At 57.6% G+C, this 19828-nt stretch overlaps 6 protein-coding genes across 6 annotated transcripts; 4 read left to right on the top strand and 2 right to left on the bottom strand.

The window, feature by feature from the left end:
• Nucleotides 1–1329: 1329 nt before the first annotated feature.
• Nucleotides 1330–4519, bottom strand: VDAG_06376 (uncharacterized protein; the record flags this gene model as incomplete). Its single annotated transcript, XM_009658754.1, has 2 exons — nt 3043–4519; nt 1330–2829 (listed from the first exon to the last, which is right to left on the bottom strand). The coding sequence occupies exons 1-2, from the start codon at nt 3997–3999 to the stop codon at nt 1330–1332; spliced, it is 2457 nt and encodes an 818-aa protein (XP_009657049.1). The 5' UTR covers nt 4000–4519.
• A 417-nt stretch (nt 4520–4936) lies between these two features.
• Nucleotides 4937–6661, top strand: VDAG_06375 (coatomer subunit delta; the record flags this gene model as incomplete). The annotated part of the gene is made up of 4 exons (XM_009658753.1): nt 4937–4939; nt 5002–5445; nt 5502–6512; nt 6572–6661. The coding sequence occupies 4 exons, from the start codon at nt 4937–4939 to the stop codon at nt 6659–6661; spliced, it is 1548 nt and encodes a 515-aa protein (XP_009657048.1).
• A 2095-nt stretch (nt 6662–8756) lies between these two features.
• Nucleotides 8757–10865, bottom strand: VDAG_06374 (peroxisomal copper amine oxidase; the record flags this gene model as incomplete). Its single annotated transcript, XM_009658752.1, has 1 exon — nt 8757–10865. The coding sequence occupies one exon, from the start codon at nt 10863–10865 to the stop codon at nt 8757–8759; it is 2109 nt and encodes a 702-aa protein (XP_009657047.1).
• Nucleotides 10866–12759: 1894 nt separating this feature from the next.
• Nucleotides 12760–14732, top strand: VDAG_06373 (choline transport protein; the record flags this gene model as incomplete). The annotated part of the gene is made up of 2 exons (XM_009658751.1): nt 12760–12941; nt 13037–14732. 2 exons carry the CDS (start codon nt 12760–12762, stop codon nt 14535–14537), a joined length of 1683 nt encoding a protein of 560 aa, XP_009657046.1. The 3' UTR covers nt 14538–14732.
• Nucleotides 14733–15640: 908 nt separating this feature from the next.
• On the top strand, nt 15641–17213 carry VDAG_06372 (aldehyde dehydrogenase; the record flags this gene model as incomplete). Its single annotated transcript, XM_009658750.1, has 2 exons — nt 15641–15771; nt 15833–17213. 2 exons carry the CDS (start codon nt 15641–15643, stop codon nt 17211–17213), a joined length of 1512 nt encoding a protein of 503 aa, XP_009657045.1.
• Nucleotides 17214–18133: 920 nt separating this feature from the next.
• VDAG_06371 (uncharacterized protein) lies at nt 18134–19525 on the top strand (the record flags this gene model as incomplete). The annotated part of the gene is made up of 1 exon (XM_009658749.1): nt 18134–19525. The coding sequence occupies one exon, from the start codon at nt 18134–18136 to the stop codon at nt 19523–19525; it is 1392 nt and encodes a 463-aa protein (XP_009657044.1).
• Between the last annotated feature and the right edge of the window lie 303 nt (nt 19526–19828).

The raw sequence follows: 19828 nt of genomic DNA, 5'->3' as shown, positions 1-19828 counted from the left end.
CCATCCGAGAACCTACCATGTACCATGCACACCAACCAACCAACCACCCGCCCACCTGCATCTCGTCTCTTTCTCGCGTAGTCCCATTTGACCAGCCGCCTGAGATGGCGGGTAGCTCTCCAGCTGTCCTGTCCACCGCACAACACGATATGGTTCGCAATAGCCCCCCCCCATCCCTTGTGGATCCGATACGAATCGCCATCGGCGCAGCACCAAACGCGTCCACACCGCACCGCACCCGGGCTCCCTCGCTCATTGTTTTCGCCTAAAACACACGTCACCTCTCGTGGCCTTTTACCTAAGCTAATTGGACTGGGCCCGCGCCGAGGCCAGCATTAGAAACATGTGTCCCAGCGCCCCCAGCAGTCCTCGTCTAGGTCATCTGCGTGCCATCGATGCCGTGACAAATCCCTTGTCATCCACCCTGACAGAACAAACCTTGACAGGACAAGTAAACTCTTTTTTCCTTCAGATTCAATTCAATAAAGCATAGCTACTTCCAAGCATCGTGGTTGCCTCTTCATGCATCCACAAACCCGTTGACCGAGCCTGTGGAAAGGGATGGGAGATGATCAACAACTCGGCATCCCTTTATCATGCTGACAGGTGCCCCCTCCTGCTGTTTACTGCTTACTTGCTGTCTCTCTTCCAAATTGCCCAAGATCTCCTGTAGGCGTCCCAGCTGGTGAGTGCTCTCTCAACCAATGGCTACACGCCGCCAACTCGTGAGCCAATCCGAAGTCACAAAAAGCTATCGTACAAGTGTGGTCACGGCAAGCGTCGAGACCACCGCGCTTTTCTGTTCCGGAGTCCCATGACGTTCTCTCCAATCCGCCCCTTACAATTAAGCCATCCTGCGCCATACGCCATTGAATCTTGAAAACATTGGCAAGTACCAAGGGGTATGATGCTGATGAACGGAATCACTTAAACAGGCACACCGCAGACAATGTCGTCCATTTGGGTTGCACGCCAGGTGGTCCTTTAAAGGACGCCGAGCTTCAGGTCATAGCTGTGTGATTAGTTCGTCAAAGTGTTCAAGGACCCTACCTTTTACGTATCCTCTCTTTCTTCCTTCCCTATACGCCTCGCGTTTGAATGCTGGGGCAGGGTGAATCAAAATAATAGTTGGTGTTCCGGGCGGATTCGGACACATGCCCCGGGCGATGACATCGCTTTCATAGGACGTTGGCTGTCGCATACAGTGTCATTTCGCGCCTCTCTGTGCTGGACCGGGCAAAAGTGTTGAAGGTTAGTGAAAAGAAAAAGGGGGAAATGTCAGGTCAAGACCGAAGACGTTTTGCGTCTGTCAAGAAGTTAGCATAGGCGTCAAGTCTTGTCAGAAGAAGCAATCGTACCTTGCTCGTCCTCGGCACCTAGCAGGTCGTCCTCGTCAGTCCTGGGTCGTTTTCCAGAGACTGATGTGGACTCGTGGGAAACCTCATCATCGCCGTCCCCGGGAAAATCTCGCCAGTCAATCTCTTCGAGATCATTGGGGCCGTGCTCAGAGTTTCCATTGATTGTCTCTCCATCTTGTGGTATGTCGGCTGTCAGGTCGATCTCGGCGCCGAGATCATCTACCTCGTCGCCGTCTAGAGTCGCGGTCGCGCTGGTAACCGGGGTCCCCTGGTTGACGACAGACAAATCCACGCCAGTTTCATCTGGGTCCAGGTCTAACTGTTCATCATTGTCTGCGTATCCAGTTGTCTGTTGCTGCTCATTCAAATCATTGTTGCTTGCTTCTGCAGCGAGTAAAGGGTTGAACCCGTCGCTAAGAAGAGGTGCTTCAAGAAGATTGTTAGTATACGAAGTAGTGGAATAGGAAGTGCTCATATCGGAGAGGGTACGTAGGTGTCGGGGAAGGGGCCCATTGGATAGGTACGAATTGAACAGCGGGCCGGGTCGTTCGACTTCGGTCTGGGCTGGGCATCGCGCCAAATGACCTCGGGCAAGACACTCCAAGCGAAAACTTCTTTCTTCGCGTTGCCGCTCTTCGAGCGCCCCAAGAAGGCAATCCGAACATAGACAGAAGTCGGGGGAGGAACAAGGGTGTGAAGAAAATGTGGTGGAAATACCATTCAGTTCGGTCGCCTGTTGGCCGTCACCATCGATCGCCTCAGGCATTTGAATGGACGCATTCACGTCTTCCAATACTGCAGCCGTGGTGACAGGTTCGTCGAGCTCCGCGAGCACAGTGGCATCCGGGTCTGGTACCGTGTCGAGTTCGCCCAAGGCAGCAACGTCATCCAGCATCGAGGCGTCTGCTGCACCGGCATCGATGTCTGCTTCGTCTACAGCCGTGACGGATGTCAATGTGTCCGTCTCAAGGGGCGCAATTTGTTCAGATTCTTGAAGAGCAGCCACGTCGTCAGCCGCGTCGACCGTGAGGTCAAGCTCATTGGCGTCGAGGGTAGTCGTGCCTTCGTCAGCATCGTTGGTCAACTCAGGATCGTCCCGACCTTCATCGGCAGAGTCAGGTAGCTCATGGTCTGCTTCGTTGTCCTGCTCAACCAGGTCATCAAAATCCCCGCCCATGTCGTCATCAAGGTCGTCCTGGTTGAGGAACATCTCAGCGTCCTCGGCCTCCACCTCAGCTTCCTCGATGGCCTCTTGATCTCGTGAGTGGAACGAGTAGCTGACTTCGTCGATGTTCTTCCCGTTCCATGCATCTTCTATTAGGGAAGACCACCGCTTGCTACAATTTGGGCGTGTGATCAAAAGCGCGTACATCGGCCTCGTTGCTTCCGGGTCCTTATTTTTCACAAGGTGATCGAAGACCTGGAGGATGCTCCCGAGCGTAATCTCAGAGAAATGGTCGGGATGGCTTGACTGGTGGATGGTTAGCTGTGAGGTACACACATGAGTGAGGAATCATCCTACCTCTGCAAATTCGAGTCCTAGCTCTTCCACTTGCAAGACGAGCTCTTCAGACTCTGCAACGTCGTCCACCAGAACTCGTCGCAAGCTTGCCAACAGCTCCTCCATCTTGCACTGCAAGACGCTTAGATCATGAAAGAAGCAGTCTCGACCTTCACTTCCCACAGAATTGTAGAACATGGGGTACTCCACACCATGCCACGAGACGGTGACGACCGGCATCTGCGCATCTTCCTCGCCAGGGGTGTCAAGGGAGGCAGCAGATGAATCGGCAATCAGGGCCTCGGCATTTGTGCTCGGGTCGGCGCCTGATTCGTCCTCGTGACCTTCCTCTTCGTCATCAAGGAGTGCCTCGTGTGAGGCGTCTTCTTCGACAGAAGAAGGCTCAGGCACCTCCTGCGCCAACGCAACATTCTCTTCCGTTTCATGCTCCAGCTCTTCATCTGCATGCTGGCCTTCAAGGTCTCTCTCTGTAGTCTCGGCTGTCATCCCGCCATCATCCTCGTAATCAATCTCGTTCAGGTCACCGTTCTCTTGCACAGACTGGTCCAGAGCACTGACGGCACCGTCGATAGCGGACGCTGTCTCTGCGCCCTGGTCTTGTGCTATATGGCTCTGGGCATCCGTAAAGGTGTTCGCGAGCTGGCCATCAGCAATAGCATGGTACTGCTCAGCATCCTCCTGATACTGCTGGTCTTGAGCGGCGAGGGCATCGTCTTGCTGCATCGACTCATCTTGTTCGTCATGTTGTTCGCCCTCCCAACTAATCTCGTTCTCGACCAGGCCATCTTCGGCAGTGTGGGCAGCTTGCGCCACAGAATCTGGGTCGTTGTGTTGGATGCCGTCGGCAAGAACAGCATCGCTTTGGGGCAGTGATTCAGCCCCCGTGGTCGCCACGTCAGGGGCATCGTGTAGGTCTTCGGCGAGTAACTCTGCGACGCCAGCAGAGTCACCGTGTGCGCTTTCGGAAGTCTCGACAGCGGGCTTTGCCGACTCGAAATAAGATGTTGAATCTGCGTTGGGCTTGATAGGGGAGGTATCAGGCTCGTCGTCGGAATAATCGATATATTCAGCTTCGTCCGGGTGGGCAAGGCCTACCGGCGATGCCAGGTCGGTTGCCATTTGTTTGGCTATGAGCCCCGAGGCTCGACTGTCGTGGCTGCCTGGTGCCTCTAATCAACTATTTGTGCAGCGACGATAGATCGAGACAAAAGATATTGCCTCGATCCTAAGATGCTGCGAGGATTTGCAGTTTGTGTTCCGGCTTGTAGTGGCCCGTTCGTGATCGCTGGAATTCGATAGAAAGCCCTTGTGGGCTGGCGCGAGACAGGGGCGGCAAGTTTGTGTTGGACAGGTTTCGGTTTCTCTCGCAGAGTTGAATGACGGGAAGCTTCGTTGGTACCTAAGGTAGGCCGGGTATTCGATTATCGAGATGGCCAAAACGGGAAGTCGATGGCGAGAAGTTGAGTCTTCTTGGCAATCAGGGTGCTGGAACGCGCTGATTCTGCTAGGCAGCTTCAGAGACGAGACCCAGAGCTGGTGTGACACGTGGGGAAAGGCCGTGCAAGTTTGCGGCGAGCGTGATGATATCAGGCAGAAGACGCAGGCGTGCCTGGGTGCGACGTTGATGAGGTTGTCAGTTGCGGCGCGCCGGGAAATGATGCAAGGAAAATGAAAAGGTTAGGAGGCGCTGGCGGGCCCCTCTTTGCAGGGTACCGACCTGGGTACCTGTGGGTACCTGTGTGTGAGAAGGTACGTACCGGCGACGTCGAGCTGGGTCGCCCTTGAGGCTGTCTGCCTGTCTGCCTGTCTGCCACCTGTCATTTGGCAGCTAGCACCTGTCAGCTGGCAGCTGCCACTTGCAAGTAAGTGGCAGCATGTACATGTGGAGCACCACCTCCTGAGCCTGAGGTGACTTGGTCTGTGCATTGACCAGATTCCACACATCCAAATTCCGAGCTGTGAGGTCCCTCCTTGAGCCGCCTTGGGCATTGCGATAGTACTTCGACCCTCGCGACTTTCACCATACATCCGCTACATCACTCGCCCTTCATCAATCATGGTAGGTCTCTGCTCGAGCCATTCGCCGCTTCTCCTCCCCTCCCAAGTGCTGACTGCATCCAGGTCGTCCTCGCAGCCTCCATCTGTACCCGCGGCGGGAAAGCTGTCCTCTCCCGCCAGTTCAGGGAGATGCCACGATCGCGCATCGAGGGACTTCTCGCCTCCTTTCCCAAGCTCGCCGACTCCGGAACCCAGCACACCACCGTCGAGCAGGACAATGTTCGATTCGTGTACCAGCCGCTGGACGAGCTCTACATGGTCCTCATCACGAACCGCCAGTCCAACATTCTGCAGGACATTGACTCTCTGCACCTCTTCGCCCAGGTTGTCACCAGCACATGCCGAACCCTCGACGAGCGCGAGATTCTGAAGAACGCCTACGAGCTGCTCAGTGCCTTTGATGAGCTCGTGACACTGGGCTACAGGGAGAACCTCACCATCAGCCAGATTAAGACCTTCCTGGAGATGGAGAGTCACGAGGAGCGGATCCAGGAGATCATCGCGAGGGTGCGTCGGTTGGCTGGTGTGGGTCTGACCGCCACAATGCTAACCAAAATCCCTAGAACAAAGAGCTCGAGGCCACCGAGGAACGCAAGCGCAAGGCGAAGCAGCTCGAGATGCAGCGCAAGGAGACGGCGAGGACGGGCCGCGCCGGCGGCGGCATGCCCAGGACCCCTGTGTACCCGACCTACACCCCACCTGCTCGCCCGACGACGACCGACACGTACGACTCGTACGAGGCCGAGAAGAACAAGACGTTCAACAAGGCGAACGCCCCCAAGGGCAAGGGCATGCAGCTGGGCAAGAAGTCCAAGACGACCGACATGTTCGAGCGCGTGCGCGGCGAGATGGGTGCCGAGGTCGAGGACAGCCCCCTGATCGTGCCTGTCGTGCAACACGCCGCCGCCGAGCCCGCGGCGGAGCGCGCGTCCACAACCATGGACCGGGACGCGATCCACGTCACCGTCACGGAAGCCATCAGCGCGAAGCTGTCCCGCGAGGGCGCCCTCAACTCCCTCTCCATCAGCGGTGATCTCACCCTCCGCATCTCAGATCCCAGCCTCACCAAGGTCAAGCTCAACCTCCAAGCCACACCGACCCAGGGCGCCCAGTTCAGGACGCACCCCAACGTCAACCGCAACCTGTTCAACGACTCCAAGGTCATCCAGATGAGCAACGCCGCGCGCGGCTTCCCCGTCAACAACGCCGTCGGCGTCCTGAGGTGGCGTGCCACGCCCAAGGCCGACGACCCCAGCGCCTGCCCCATCACATTTACCGTCTGGATCAACAACGACGGCGGCAAGTACAACCTCACCGTCGAGTACGAGCTGACGGGCGGCGACCCTCTCACCGACGTCAGCGTCGTCATCCCTTACCAGGCGAGCGAGCCCGTCGTGTCAAGCTTCGATGCCGCATACGACGTCTCTGGCGACTCGGTTGAGTGGAACATTGGCAGCGTGACGGATGAGAACCCCAGCGGCTCCTTTGAGTTTGAGGCCGAGACGAACGACGAGAACGACTTCTTCCCCATGACGGTCCGGTTCTCCAAGACAACGCCCTATGTGGATGTGGACGTAAGTGACGACCCTGTTCCTCTCTCTGATTTCTAGAAGCCAGATCTAATGCTGTACAGGTAACGACTGTTTCGTTGCTGGACGAAAACGAAGACGTAACGTTCTCCAAGGAGATCAAGTCGGTTGCGGACAACTTTGTCATTGAGTAAAGAAGGGGGGGTTGGAAGCGAAAAATGCGCGGCGAGGCTATGAAGGGTGGCCCACGCCACGTGGGGGGCGTGCTAGACGTCGAGACTTGCATTTGATGAGGACTCGTCCCGCTGCTTGTGGCTGCCGGGGAGTAGAACGAATAAAGATGATGACGAGCCGCGTTACATGCTGCCAAGGCGTACGGTGCAGGAACTGGTGAGAGCCGCTTAGGCGTTCCGTAATGTGCTGTAGTCGCGCAATGTATGAGAGTCCGGATGAGCCTATGCGTCTGTGCTGTGGCCTGCAAGCATACTCTTGATCAGCCCATGGCAAGGTGCAAGTCGTTATGGCAATCTATGCATCCTTCTTGTTCGAATCAGCTGTTCCGGTGCTGTGCGGGGGGTATGAGCCCCTCGGCGGTTCTCGGGGGCCATGTACGTGTCAATGGACCTCGAAGATCCCAGCTGGAACCCTGAACTCTGGACAGGCATTGCATTTTGCTTTATATGGCCTCGGTGGACCTTTTGCCATCGAACGTCTTGTAAGATGTCTCTGAACAAGATCAACCCCAAGTCTCCCAGCCACGATCCTACAGGCGAGAAGAATTCTGACGGCAAGACGTGCTTTCGAGCATTGACGCCATTATGCTTCAGACTACCACCGTATTTTTGTCAACGGATGATTGGAGTGAACTTCCCTTCTCCGCCAGGTCGGCACCTTTGAAAGGTCAGAAAGATATTGACCACCATGGACCTATACGCCGTGAACGGAGACAGTCATTCCCTGCGGATGCTGCCAGGTTCGCCGGGTTCCAAATTAAAACGGGGTAGATGCCTTGACTTTCGGAATGATCTAACGGGCAGCCTAGAACCGGGCTGTTTGCTCGATTCTACACTGCTCGTCGAGGAATGCATGTGTCTCCGCCTGACGTCGTAGGGTATAGATAGCGCTTCTGACTACGCCGTGGAGGAGTGGTGTCCGGTCATCGGGCATGCAAGCCTCCATCTGACTGCCCGAGACTAAATTCGGTGCAGCAGCTGTGCCTGTAGTGGTCGTACTTGTATGGCTAAACGAAGACCGTATTGACCAGTGCGCCGGTCTTCGAGGACTGCGGTTTACTAGACTCATAGTCGGATACTATGCTCGTATCCCTCCGACTTGGGTATAGAATAAATCGCATCCTTCGCCTATAACGAGGTTGATGAGCGCGTCTGCTACCATGACATACAACAGGGCCTAGTGCCTTCTCCCGTCACAAAGGCAAGGTCAGATACCTTCTCATAGCCGATGACCAACTCGGCTGGTTTGCATGAGCTTGAAAAACACCCGTCTGGATCGTAGCACACCATCGAGAGAGCGGATATGCCCTTCTCGATCCCGCTGCACGTCGTGCATCATGCCTGACTGGAGACATCAGACATGGCCCACGCCCTTGGGAGACTTTTTCCTTGAAACACGAGCACTACTGCGCGTCTATGCCATGTCATCCAAACTAGACCGATCTACAAAACCAGGCCTGTCTGCTCTGGTTGGTAAAAAGAAAAAGATAAAAAGGTCAAAACTACATGACGGTGATCCGGCAACACGACTGATTGACGTGGACAAAATCCCGTGGTGACCTTGGCGTCTGCTCGTGCAAACATCCTGCATCGATAGACATTCCCAAAGTGCCATACACAGGCGAATGTGTCCAGAAAAGCCAAGGCGGGCGTGGCATCCAAACCCGAAATGTGACCCTGCCTGCTTGATCAAAGCAAGGTGGCTGTGAAGTCCTGGGCAATCATTTCTCCGTCGAGTCACCGACATGCAGATCAACCTCCAGACATGGGCATCAACAGAGGCATACAAGGTTTCTCCAAGCACAAAGTGGCTGCAAGGCCGAGAAAATCAGCGCCTCAAAGGGCGATAAGGAGTGATCGCGGCGTGCGTTGCACTTTGAGTATACAGTACATGCTCCTACGTAGGCTTACGAGCACTGACGTCCGAATTGGCTGCAGCACCCGGAGGCGAGGTCTCGACGGCTCACCAGAATACCGGCACATCGACGTCAAAACATGTTGAATACGTCCTATAGACTATCACACTACCACCGAGCCACCACAAAGAAATACCCCCTCAGAGCTTCGAAGACACAGTCAGCGATCCAGAGCAGCAGGTCCCCTTGGCGTCCCCCTTTGCGAACGCGTCCCGCGAGACGGAGTCGCCCAGGATGGCCGTCGGCGGGACCCAGAGCGCGGGGTTCTTCTCGAAGAAGTTGCTCGCCCTCAGCATGACGCTGACGGGCTCCGCCGGCATGACGGGGAAGTCCTCGGTTCGCGGGAAATGGGTCAGCCCGAACTGGATGTAGCAGACAATGTCCGTGTTGTCAATCGGCTCGTCACGCTCGACCCAGTCGAGCACAGCCTGGTTGTGGGCGTGTCCCAGCTCGCCCGTGGACTGGCACACGTAGTCGCCGGCCGGGAAGAGCTCGTGGTCGCGATAAGGGACGACCCAGAGCGACTCGCGGGCAAAGGCGGCGCGCTTCCAGACATGGCTGCCGGGCTTCGAGAGGAGAGCAGGGCAGTTGTTGTTGAGAATCTTGTAAGCGACCGGCTTCTTGCTCGAGGGGTTGAGGCGGTTCGGGTTCGTTATGTCCCAGGAGCGGCTCGTCTCGTGACAGTACGAGACGGCACCCTGCTTGGCCGTCAGGAGGGGCGTCTTCTTGCAGTAAAACCCGTTTCCATAGAGGTTGCCGGGGCTGCCGACAGGGTCGTCAGCGGGCACAGCATCACTCTGCACGACGGTGTTGCGAGGGCCGTCAATCTCGGGGTCGACGCGCAGCGAGAAGATGTGCTGATGGTTGTGAGCGTCGAGGCCAGGTGCCACCTCGGTGCCAAAGGGGGCGGCTGTCTCCGAAGGGTGCAGCAGATACGTGTTGAGCATGCCCGTCAGCTTCATCTCGAGCTTGTAGGTGCCATCAAGAGTAAAGGTGTGGTAGAAGGCATACTCGTAGTTGGCGGCCGTGATGATTTGCGAGACAATGAGTTTGCGATCACGAGCCGACGTGACGGTGCCGTCGCGATAGTCGGTATGCTTGTAGAGCAGGCCGTTATCCTCCTCGTGGACACAGACGGCGTTCTTGACGACGGCGGGCTCGCCCGAGCTGGTCGTCATGATGGCGTCGACGTAGTGGATGACGCCCTTGCAATCGCATCCCAGCTTCAGCGAGTTGGTCATGAGACCAGTGCCGTACTCGCCGACGTCAAAGGCGTGCTTCCGCTGATGAGGGGGGTTGGGGTTGCCATACGGGACGACCATCTCGACAACGCTGATGCGGTTGAAGAGGGCCCTGTCACGCTGCTCGACATGGTCATACATGCTGACGTCGGAGATGACGATGCCCTCGCGATAGTTGAAGCCAATGTGCATCTTGTAGCCGGCCCAGGAGAGCTCGCTTCCGTTCATGCTGAACGAGACGCCCTGGGGCTGGGTGATGTCAATGGGCTTGAGCTTGTCGTGAACAAACGTGTCGGCGACAAACTCGGGCAGGTAGTTGTGCTCGCGCAGGGGCACGGGCACACGCTTGCCGTCGACGTGACGAATGTCGACGGCGAGGACCTCCTCCCGCTCCGTGTCGACGACGACGCTAAAGTCGAGGGGATGGGCGTACTGGTTGTCGTTGGGCGAGTTGCGGTAGTAGACGATGCCCTGCTGGAGGCGGCGCTCCATGCCCCAGCGGTTGTCGAAACCGATGGCCCAGGCGTCGATGAAGACCTTGGCCATGTCGGTGATGCCGATTTCGCGGCACGCTTCAATGACACGGGGGTCGGCGATGGCAACGCGCTCGCAGACGTCGAGGTCCTCGAGGGTCAGGGTCGGTGCAACGTCGGCCACAGGCTTCCAGTTCTCGACCTCGAGCTTGGTCAGGTTCACGACGACCTCGGCGACGTCCGAAGTGCCCTTCTCGAGGACGATGGCGAAGGCACGACGGTCCGGGCGGGGCCCACGGCCGGCACGGAAGGCAGCATACTCGAGCTTTCTGGGCTCGTGGAGCGTCAGGCAGTTGAACTTGACGACCTTGGGGTCGGCATGTTGGCGGATGAGGTGAGCGGCGGCACGTATCTCTTCAATCGATAGCTGGTCTAAGGGATGGACTGAGCGGGCCTTGGACAAGTCGGGCGCGGCGTCGCTGGCCTCTTCCCGAAAGATTGTGTAACCTGCAATTGAAGATGTGTCGACAATCATTTTCAATTTCGTGTTTGCAGAAACCTGCCATAAGGTGGTTGTTCAAAACGGGATAATACCGTACGTATATCAGAAGAACGGGGGGGGGGAGGGGGGGACGACGAGGTGTAAGTGTCAAGAGAAAAGGCCACGAGTTGAAGCAAGCAATGTGACGATGACCCAGAAGGGCGCAGGATCCAGTCTGTCAATGAGGAGATGTTGGTCGGCTCTGGTCTCTGGAAAACCCGATTCAAGACGAAGCTGTTTCTTCGGGGAGAGGCTCTTATAGACTGGGCCCCCAAGGTGTTTCCGCCCCTCCTCTCCTCCCCTCCCCTCCCCTCCCCTCTGTTGCCTCTTTACATGTACGAGAGGAGCATGGTGTGATGAGCGGAGGGCCCCGGCCTCCCATAAGACCGAGCATGGTGAGATGCCCATACCTAACGCAATCCGTGACTGAGACGTAACGGGCCCGGGCCAATCGGTTGTGGTGAGGCGGCGTGGCCAGCGGCGTGGCCAGCGGCGAGCGATCGGGCGGAGCTGGTCATGGGAAACCAACTTGTCTCCCCGGAGCCTATGATGGAGGGGCAGGGGAAGGGGAAGGGGGGTTCACGTTGGGGCGCACAAGGAGACGAAGAGCAGAGGGCTGCATCAAGATGGCCGTGTCCAAATTCTTGCCCGAACAGGTATGGCGGCCACGGCAGGCGGATGCCACGGGCAGCACAATCTCAGCCCCGGACCGGGTGCTGAAGCGACCTGCCAGCTGACCCACGAGACGGTGCATGGCATACCTGCAGTCCGATGCCATTGATGCAGCTATCGGCCGTTCTCAGAGATTGGCAACGGCATTGGCAACGGCATTGGCAACGGCTCCGTCGTGTCGCAGATTGAACAAGCGCCCGGGCCGGTCAGTGTCGACGAGGAATGTCTATCCACGTTTCGTTTTGGAGGAGCTTCATGTGGGCGTCTTTCCAGAACTTGAGTCATGAGAGCGAACGAGTATGAACCCCTTGAGGACGACGGCCTGGCCGCGATAGCCGGATCCTTCCCTGCCTTATCGACGAACAGAAACAGAATGCCTCGCCCAGCACCCCTGGCCAGGTGGACCACGGTCGACTGGGCAGATAGACGCGTGCTGGAAGACCCGTCTCGGTCCAGGACAGAAGCCTGGAACAGACAGAAGCCTGGAACAGACAGAAGCCTGGAACAGACAGAAGCCTGGAACAGACAGAAGCCTGGGACAGACAGAAGCCTGCTCGGTGACACATGTGGCCATGGAAGGCTCGAAGTGGCGTACCAATGGCAACGAAACCCTGAGGTCCTCTGGCAGCCATCGCCTCGCCTTCACGAATAACAGACAGCCAGTGTCAGTTGCAGGGAAGAAGGCAGGCACACCTCCCAGCCCCAGAAGCTTCCTGTATCAGCAATCAGCATGAGCATCCCGAACGTTCGGGGGTGGGAGGTCTGGTAGTCCGGTCTCGAGGACGCCAGGGACCCAAAAGTTGGAGATGGGGGCCTAAACCCCTACTCGAAATAGCCTAGGGCAGACAAACCGGGTCACACCCGCTCTTATCAGTGACGACAGCCTGGTAAGCTGGGTAGGGGTGCCGAACCCGGGGTAGGTAGGTTGTCCTGTGTGGGCGCGCGCGGGCGTGTGTGTGTGTGTGTCGCAGAGGATCGAAGCTCAAGGGCGTCCAGCCCGAGATTGAGCTGTCGACGAGCAGCAAACCAACCTCTGCCACCCTTTCCCTATCGCCAGTGATGAGATCGCATTTAGGGGCTTGCTGTCCCGCCTTCGAGTGACAGGAGACCGACACTGCACTTTGCTTCGAGGTCTGAAAATTTCATCCCCATTTTCACCCGCGAGAAGAATCATTGCCAATTCTCCTCGTCTCTTCCACACATGAGCTCCGCAACCATGACACCCCCCCCGGTCGAAGGCGACGCAGAATCGCAGGCCCATCTCAAGCGTCTGCCCACCGCCGACCAGGCTGTACAAGATGCTCTCGACCTCGCCGAGCTGGGCCATGCCGAGACGTTGACGCGCAAGTTCAGCCTCTGGAGCATGTTCTTCCTCGCCTTCTCCGTGCTAGGAACCTGGTGAGTCAATATCCCCCCTTCTTCTTGTTGTTCTTCGTCTCCTCGTCGCTTGCCCCGACAACTGACAACTGCGACAACAGCTAATGATGGCGCAGGTCCACCTTCGCCCAGGGCCTCAGCAGCGGGCTGACGGCTGGCGGGCCCGTTGCCATCCTCTGGGGCCTCGTTCTCGTCTTCGTCTGCAACATCTGCGTTGCTGTCTCCCTCGCCGAGATGTGCAGCGCCATGCCCACCGCCATGGGCCAGGCCTACTGGATCTGGCGCCTGTGGCCCGGCGGCAAGGGCCGCTTCACCTCCTACCTCTGCGCCTGGATCAACAAGTTCGGCTGGTGGACGCTCTCCGCCTCCCAGGTCGCCTTCATGACCGACTTCATGCTGAGCATGAAGGTTCTGTACGACCCGGACTGGGACGGCGCCCACGGCTGGGTACGCTTCCTACTCTACCTCGCCGTGACGGCTTTTGTCACTCTCTTCAACGTCGTCGCCTGCCGCAGGGACGCCATCCTGCCCATGTTCAACAACTTTGTTGGCATATGTTTCGTCACTCTCTTCTTCGTCTTCTCGCTGGCGCTCCTCATTTACGTCGGCGTCAAGGACGGCAACTCGTTCCAGCGCGCGTCTTTCGTCTTTGGCCGCTGGCTCAACCAGACGGGTTGGAACGATGGTGTGACGTGGTTCCTGGGCCTCGTCCAGGCGGCCTACGGCCTGACGGCCTTTGACGCCGCCATCCACCTCGTCGAAGAGATTCCTGCGCCGCGCAAGAACATTCCCCGCGTCATGTGGCTCTCCGTCACCATGGGTGCCGTCTCCGGCTTCATCTTCATGGTGGTGTGTCTCTTCTGCATCCAGGACCTCGACGCCGTCATCGACCCCTCGACAGGTCTCCCCTTTATGGACCTGCTCAAGGGTACCACCGGCCTCACCGTCGCCACCGTGCTCCTGTCCTTCTTCATATTCAACGGCATGGGCCAGGCTGTCAGCATCGTCACGACGGCCTCGCGTCTGACGTGGAGTTTCGCTCGTGACGGCGGCATCCCGTGGAGTCCCTACTTCAGCAAGGTCAACGAGACCTGGCGCGTACCTGTGCGTGCTCTCTGGCTGCAAGGCGGTATCATTGGCCTCATCGGCGTATTATATACCTTCGCCGACACGGTCCTCGAGGCCATCCTCGGCGTCAGCGTCATCGCATTGACGGTATCCTACGGCATGCCCGTGCTGGTGTTGCTCATGGTCGGTCGCGATAAGCTCCCACCTGCCGAGTTCAAGCTTGGTCGTTTTGGGACCTTGATCAACTGGATCTCGGTCTTCTACTGCGCCATCACGAGTGTCTTCTTCTTCTTTCCCGGCACCCCAAATCCGACCGTCTCCGATATGAACTACGCCATCGCGGTGTTTGGTATTATGATGGTAGTGTCTCTTGGTTTCTGGGTCACCAAGGGCCGCTTGACCTACCTGCGCGCAAGCGAGGCCGAAGAAATCATCATTGAAGCGCGCCGCACTGAGCTAGCACAGGCAGCCGCAGACCACCCCGGAGCCGAGGGCACCGGTGATGTCAAGGATACCATCGAGTCTTTCCGAGAGAGGCGGCAGTCTTAGACGCGGCTGGTGTCGATTGTTTTACTTCCCTGGGGAACACACTGCCGTGTTGGTGGCTTGCCCGTGTCTTGATAATTGTAGCCCGTACTTCAAACCACATTTCTTGAAATTATGTGGCCCAGGCGGTGCTCGCAATCATGAAGCCGACCCCCTTACTTTGCGTATTCCACCAATGCCGACAGATGTAGGGAATAATACCGGTTGTCCGTTGCCAGCTGCTGCTTCGACAGTTAGATGTTGCTGTCTTGTGTACCAGACATTGTCGCGATTTTGGTCACGTCGTCGTGACCTTGATACGCTGCCGAGATGCTCGTTTCACTTCCCCATGGGGAGCCGAATACTGGTCCACTGGTTCGCGTTCGTATTTACTCTCTGTTACGTACGAGAAACCAGGTGCCCGTACTTGAGAGTTCAGGGGACGGCATCGTAAGCCTGCAACGCTTATTCGCTCCTTGTCAACCCCAACTCCAGCCCAGTAGACACTGACCCAGTCAGGCTGGCAATCAAGCTGGCCCAGCCAAGGCGAAAAGAGGCCACAACGAAGCTTGTGCGGCGCGGCATGCCTATCTTCTTCCCTAACTGCGTTAGAGCTGCAGGGAACAGCTTGACAGCGGGGATGCGGAGAATCGCCCAGCTGATCTCGCCCGCTCAGTCCAATTTATTTCCTGTTTTGTCTTAGGGCAGACGGAGCTATCGCGAGCAGGCAGCCTGGTTGACTTCCAAAGTGCCAGGGTTGGTAATGCAGACCTCTGGTGGAATAACGAGACGGTTTCGATCACCAGCCACCGGCTCGAGCAGATGACACCGGGCCGGCTGCGTAAGATGTGTATGACGCTCCCGGGGAGCAAGCAATCTCGGAAGCACAAGGCTGAAAGATGTAGCTGAGGTGGGGCAAAGGGGAGAGCTGATAACGTCACAGAGCTCCAGGATTCTCGACAGTGATCAGAGGCACACCCTCGACTGACCAACTCTCCCCCGCTACTTCTCCCTGGCCAGGACATTCTTGCGTTATCTTGTCTCTACCTCCAAGCGTGTCAAGACGAGTCGATATCCGGGCTCTGCCTGGTTGTCGTCATCTCAGATCTCGAGGACAAAGTTGAAGAATGGCGGCAGACTTGAAGATTGAGCTTACAGCGCCGAACAAGCGGGTATACACCCAACCGCTCGGCCTGTTCATCAATAATGACTGGCATGCGTCATCAGACGGCAGCAAGATCACAAGCATCAACCCTACGTACGCACCAAGAGTTCATGTTCGTCCGATTTTTCGAGGTTCCTTTACTGACTTGCCAAAGCAACGAGAAGCCGATCGCATCAGTACAGGCCGCTTCGGAAGAAGATGTTGACAAGGCCGTCAAGGCAGCCCGCAAGGCCCTCAATGACCCAAGCTGGCGCGATCTTCCTGGCACCGACCGCGGCCAACTGATGAACCGTCTCGCCGACCTCATCCACGAGCACCGCGACACGCTGGCGACTATTGAAGCGTGGGACAACGGTAAACCGTACGCAACCGCGCTGAACGAAGATCTGGCCGAAACTGTAGGCACACTTCGCTACTACGCTGGGTACGCAGACAAGGTGTTCGGCCAAGTCATCGACACTACGCCGGCCAAGTTTGCCTACACTGTCCGTGAGCCCGTCGGCGTGTGCGGGCAGATCATCCCGTGGAACTACCCCCTTTCCATGGCAGCGTGGAAACTAGGCCCTGCGTTGGCTTGTGGCAACACGGTTATTCTGAAGCCCGCCGAGCAGACGCCTCTGTCGATTCTGTTCCTCGCAAGCCTAGTGGCGCAGGCTGGTTTCCCACCGGGTGTCATCAACATTGTGAACGGCACGGGTCCTGTTGCCGGCGCAGCCCTGGCGAGCCACCTGGATGTCGACAAGATAGCCTTCACGGGATCAACTGCGACGGCCAAGCACATTATGAAGATGGCGAGCGCGAACCTGAAGAATATCACACTGGAGACTGGCGGCAAGAGCCCGCTCATTGTGTTCGACGATGCCGACCTGGAGAACGCCGTTGAGTGGTCGCACATTGGCATCATGTCGAATCAGGGCCAAATTTGCACAGCGACGTCGCGTATCCTTGTGCAGGAGGGCATTTACTCCAAGTTTTTGGCAGCGTTCCGAGAGCAGGTCACGACTGTTTCGCGCGTAGGCGACCCGTTCGACGAAGAGACGTTCCAGGGTCCTCAGGTAACGAGGGCGCAGTACGACAGGGTGCTAGAGTATGCCGGCATCGGCACCAGCGAGGGTGCCAAGCTCGAAATGGGTGGCGAGCCAGTGAAGGGCGTCGGATCCGGCTTCTTCGTGCAGCCGACCGTCTTCACGGGGGTGACAGCTCAGATGCGCATCTTCCAGGAAGAGGTGTTTGGGCCATTTGTGGTCATTTCGACATTCAAGACGGAAGAGGAGGCACTCAGGCTTGCCAACGATACACAGTACGGGCTCGGCAGCGCCGTCTTCACGAGAGATCTGACGCGAGCGCACCGTGTGGCGAGGCGGATCGAGGCCGGCATGGTTTGGATCAACTCGAGCAACGACAGTGACTGGCGTGTTCCTTTTGGCGGTGTCAAGCAGAGTGGCATTGGGCGGGAGTTGGGCGAGGCGGGGCTCGCAGCGTACTCGAACATCAAGGCCGTCCACGTGAACATGACAGTGCCGTCGAAGCTTTGATGCTGATTATTAGTTGTTAATGTGTACGGGTTGGCGTGCTGCTGGACTTTACGGATGAAAACTGACCATTCTTCTTGGTTGCCTGTCACATGATCTCCTGCGGTGAACAAAGAGGTCGAGACTGCTGTCACTGGGTTGTTCAGATCTGGCGCAAGCGAGCGGGCGATATCGTGAGATCGAGCAGAGCATGCTTTAAAATGGAAACAGTGGTCATAAGAGACGCGGGAAGACCGAATCACCTGATCTCAGCCTCAACGAAAGATGGCAGCGAGGGGAAAACGGGGTATCTCAAGGGCAAGACCGTCGTCGCCAACGCACCTGCCTGTCAGAAGGTACCGGACGATCCGAGTCAGTGAAATGGCAGGAGGCACCCGAGACTGTGATATCCCTTGGGCGGAGCGCAAGTGGTTCAGACACGTACCTGCCTACCTTACCTACCTAGGTAAGGACGTGATACCTTGAAGTCCCTTAGGTACCTACCTAGGTACAATCTTGTACGTTCTTGCTCACTAGTAGGGCCCTAGGTACCTAGGTGTAGGCACTCGCAATCGCTATCGGCGCTAGAATACTGTAAAACCCCTATACCTTTCTCCCCCTCTCTGGCTGCCAACACCACCCTTTCTGTTCTCCTTCATGACCATCACCACCTTGTTACCAGCCAGCCATCGAGTTTCAAATCCCCCCTCCCCCATCACCTGCCGTTTGGCATCCCCTCTCAGCCGTTTGGCGTCCCCTCTCAGCCGTTTGGCGTCCCCTCTCAGCAACTTGAACCCTCCGGGCCACTCGCCCCGACTCGAGCCCACCTAGTCATGGTCTTCTCCGATACCCGTGTCTTTGAGTATCATTTACAGAATTGGGTCTCCGCCCGCCGCTAATCCGCTTCATCGACCGACCCCTTCTCGAACGCCAATCTCCGTAGCATGTCGCGACGAGTGCGCGTCGTACCGGGCTCTTGCTGGCCTTGCAAGAAACGCCGTGTCCGATGCGATCTGACGAAACCCGCATGCCGACGCTGCATCGTCGATGGCGCGTCATGCGACTACAATGCGCAGCTCATCCGATGGAGCACCCGGCCGAGCGTCAATCTGTCTCAACCTCTGGCCGAGATGGCTGCTTCGGCCACACGCCGCTCGCCGTGTCTCAAAATCGGACCGCCCCTCGCCAATGACGAGCAGCGCGCCCTTGGCTATTTCCAGGGCCGCGTCTGGCCCCTCCTGACGACCGTCCCCAACCCGTGCGCCCCGCCTACACCTGTCGCCATGCAGCACCGTGTCGTGCTGCTCTCCATGTGCGTCTTTGCTGCCTCGCATCGCTACCTCCAGGACGGCCGCGGCGCCGAGCTCATCACGCCGACCCGGTCCGAGTGTCTGCAGGTTCTGCGCACACAGGTCGGTGGCTGCTGCAAGGACAACAACGACATGCTGCCGACGCTGCTGTTCGCCGTGCTCCTGCTCTACCTGCATGACGGCCTCGTCGAGGGATCGGCCACCTCAGCCACCATGAAGCACCACGTCGGTGTGCTCGCCATCCTCGACCAGCTCGGCGGCCTGACCAAGGTCGTCGGCAAGGGCCAGGAGTCGATGGACATGCTGTTGTCCGAGTTTGCCTCGGCCGATCTGACGACGGCGCTCCTGCAGCAGCGAACCCCCGGGTTTGCACCCCACGTCTGGGATGTCATCGACGAGGGCTCCGTCTGGTGGGGCAGAGACGCCAAGGGCCGGTGCTCTCTAGCAGCCGTCTTCCACGATATGGCGACGCTCGCCACCTACCACGAGGCCGTCAGGACTGGCGCCGAAAGCCTCTCGGTTGACCGCATTCGGGCTTTCGAGGCCAGCTTGCAGCCCGTGTACGCGCCACTGACGACGGAGGATCTCGGGTCGGACCTGGATGGCGGGCAGCCGCTGCCCCTTGGCCAGGGCGAGATTGAGGCCGTCGAGGCATTCAAGCTCGTGCGTGCCTTTCAACGGACGGCACTGATCTACCTCTACCGCGTCATCTGCGGACTGCCGACATGCCACGCGCTTGTGCAGCAACACGTCGAACCGTGTCTCGACGGGCTGTTTGAGGTCCACCCATCTTCCCACATTTATCACTGCGTCATCTTCCCGCTCTATGTCGCCGGCGCCCACGCGCAAACAAGTAAGCGCAGGGCTGGCGTGTCTGACATGGTCTCGGGCATTTTCAATGACATGCGGTTTGGTTCGGTGCGCGCCATCGGCGAGGCACTGCGTGATGTCTGGAGGCGTGACGCGGAACGCATGTCGTGGGCAGACATGTTTAGCTTTCTAAGCCCGTATGCCGTCGTTCTGTGATTTACCTTGGTGATGCGGAAGTGTGTGATGGCAGGCGAGTGTCGTTATTGTCTTGTATCTTCTGGACCCAGCTTGACAGAATACAAGCTTGTTATTGTTCTACTGTCTTGTAAGCGCCTTGTGACTGACTGCGTATGCCTGTGCTGCAAGGGGCCACATGTCCCGCCCGATCCAACAGGTTGGGGGAATCGAGTAACTGTTCGGCATCCTCATGAGAGGTACACTGTCCCGGCAGGTCACTGTCCCGGCAGGTTCCCTCGACGATTGTTCTGGAATACTGTCGACATTCCAATCTGGAATTGT

The sequence above is a fragment of the Verticillium dahliae genome, genomic scaffold, assembly GCF_000150675.1.
Source record: "Verticillium dahliae VdLs.17 supercont1.12 genomic scaffold, whole genome shotgun sequence".
Classification (NCBI taxonomy): domain Eukaryota; kingdom Fungi; phylum Ascomycota; class Sordariomycetes; order Glomerellales; family Plectosphaerellaceae; genus Verticillium; species Verticillium dahliae.
Note: the sequence above shows the minus strand (reverse complement) of the source record. Positions and strands in the feature narration are given on the sequence as shown.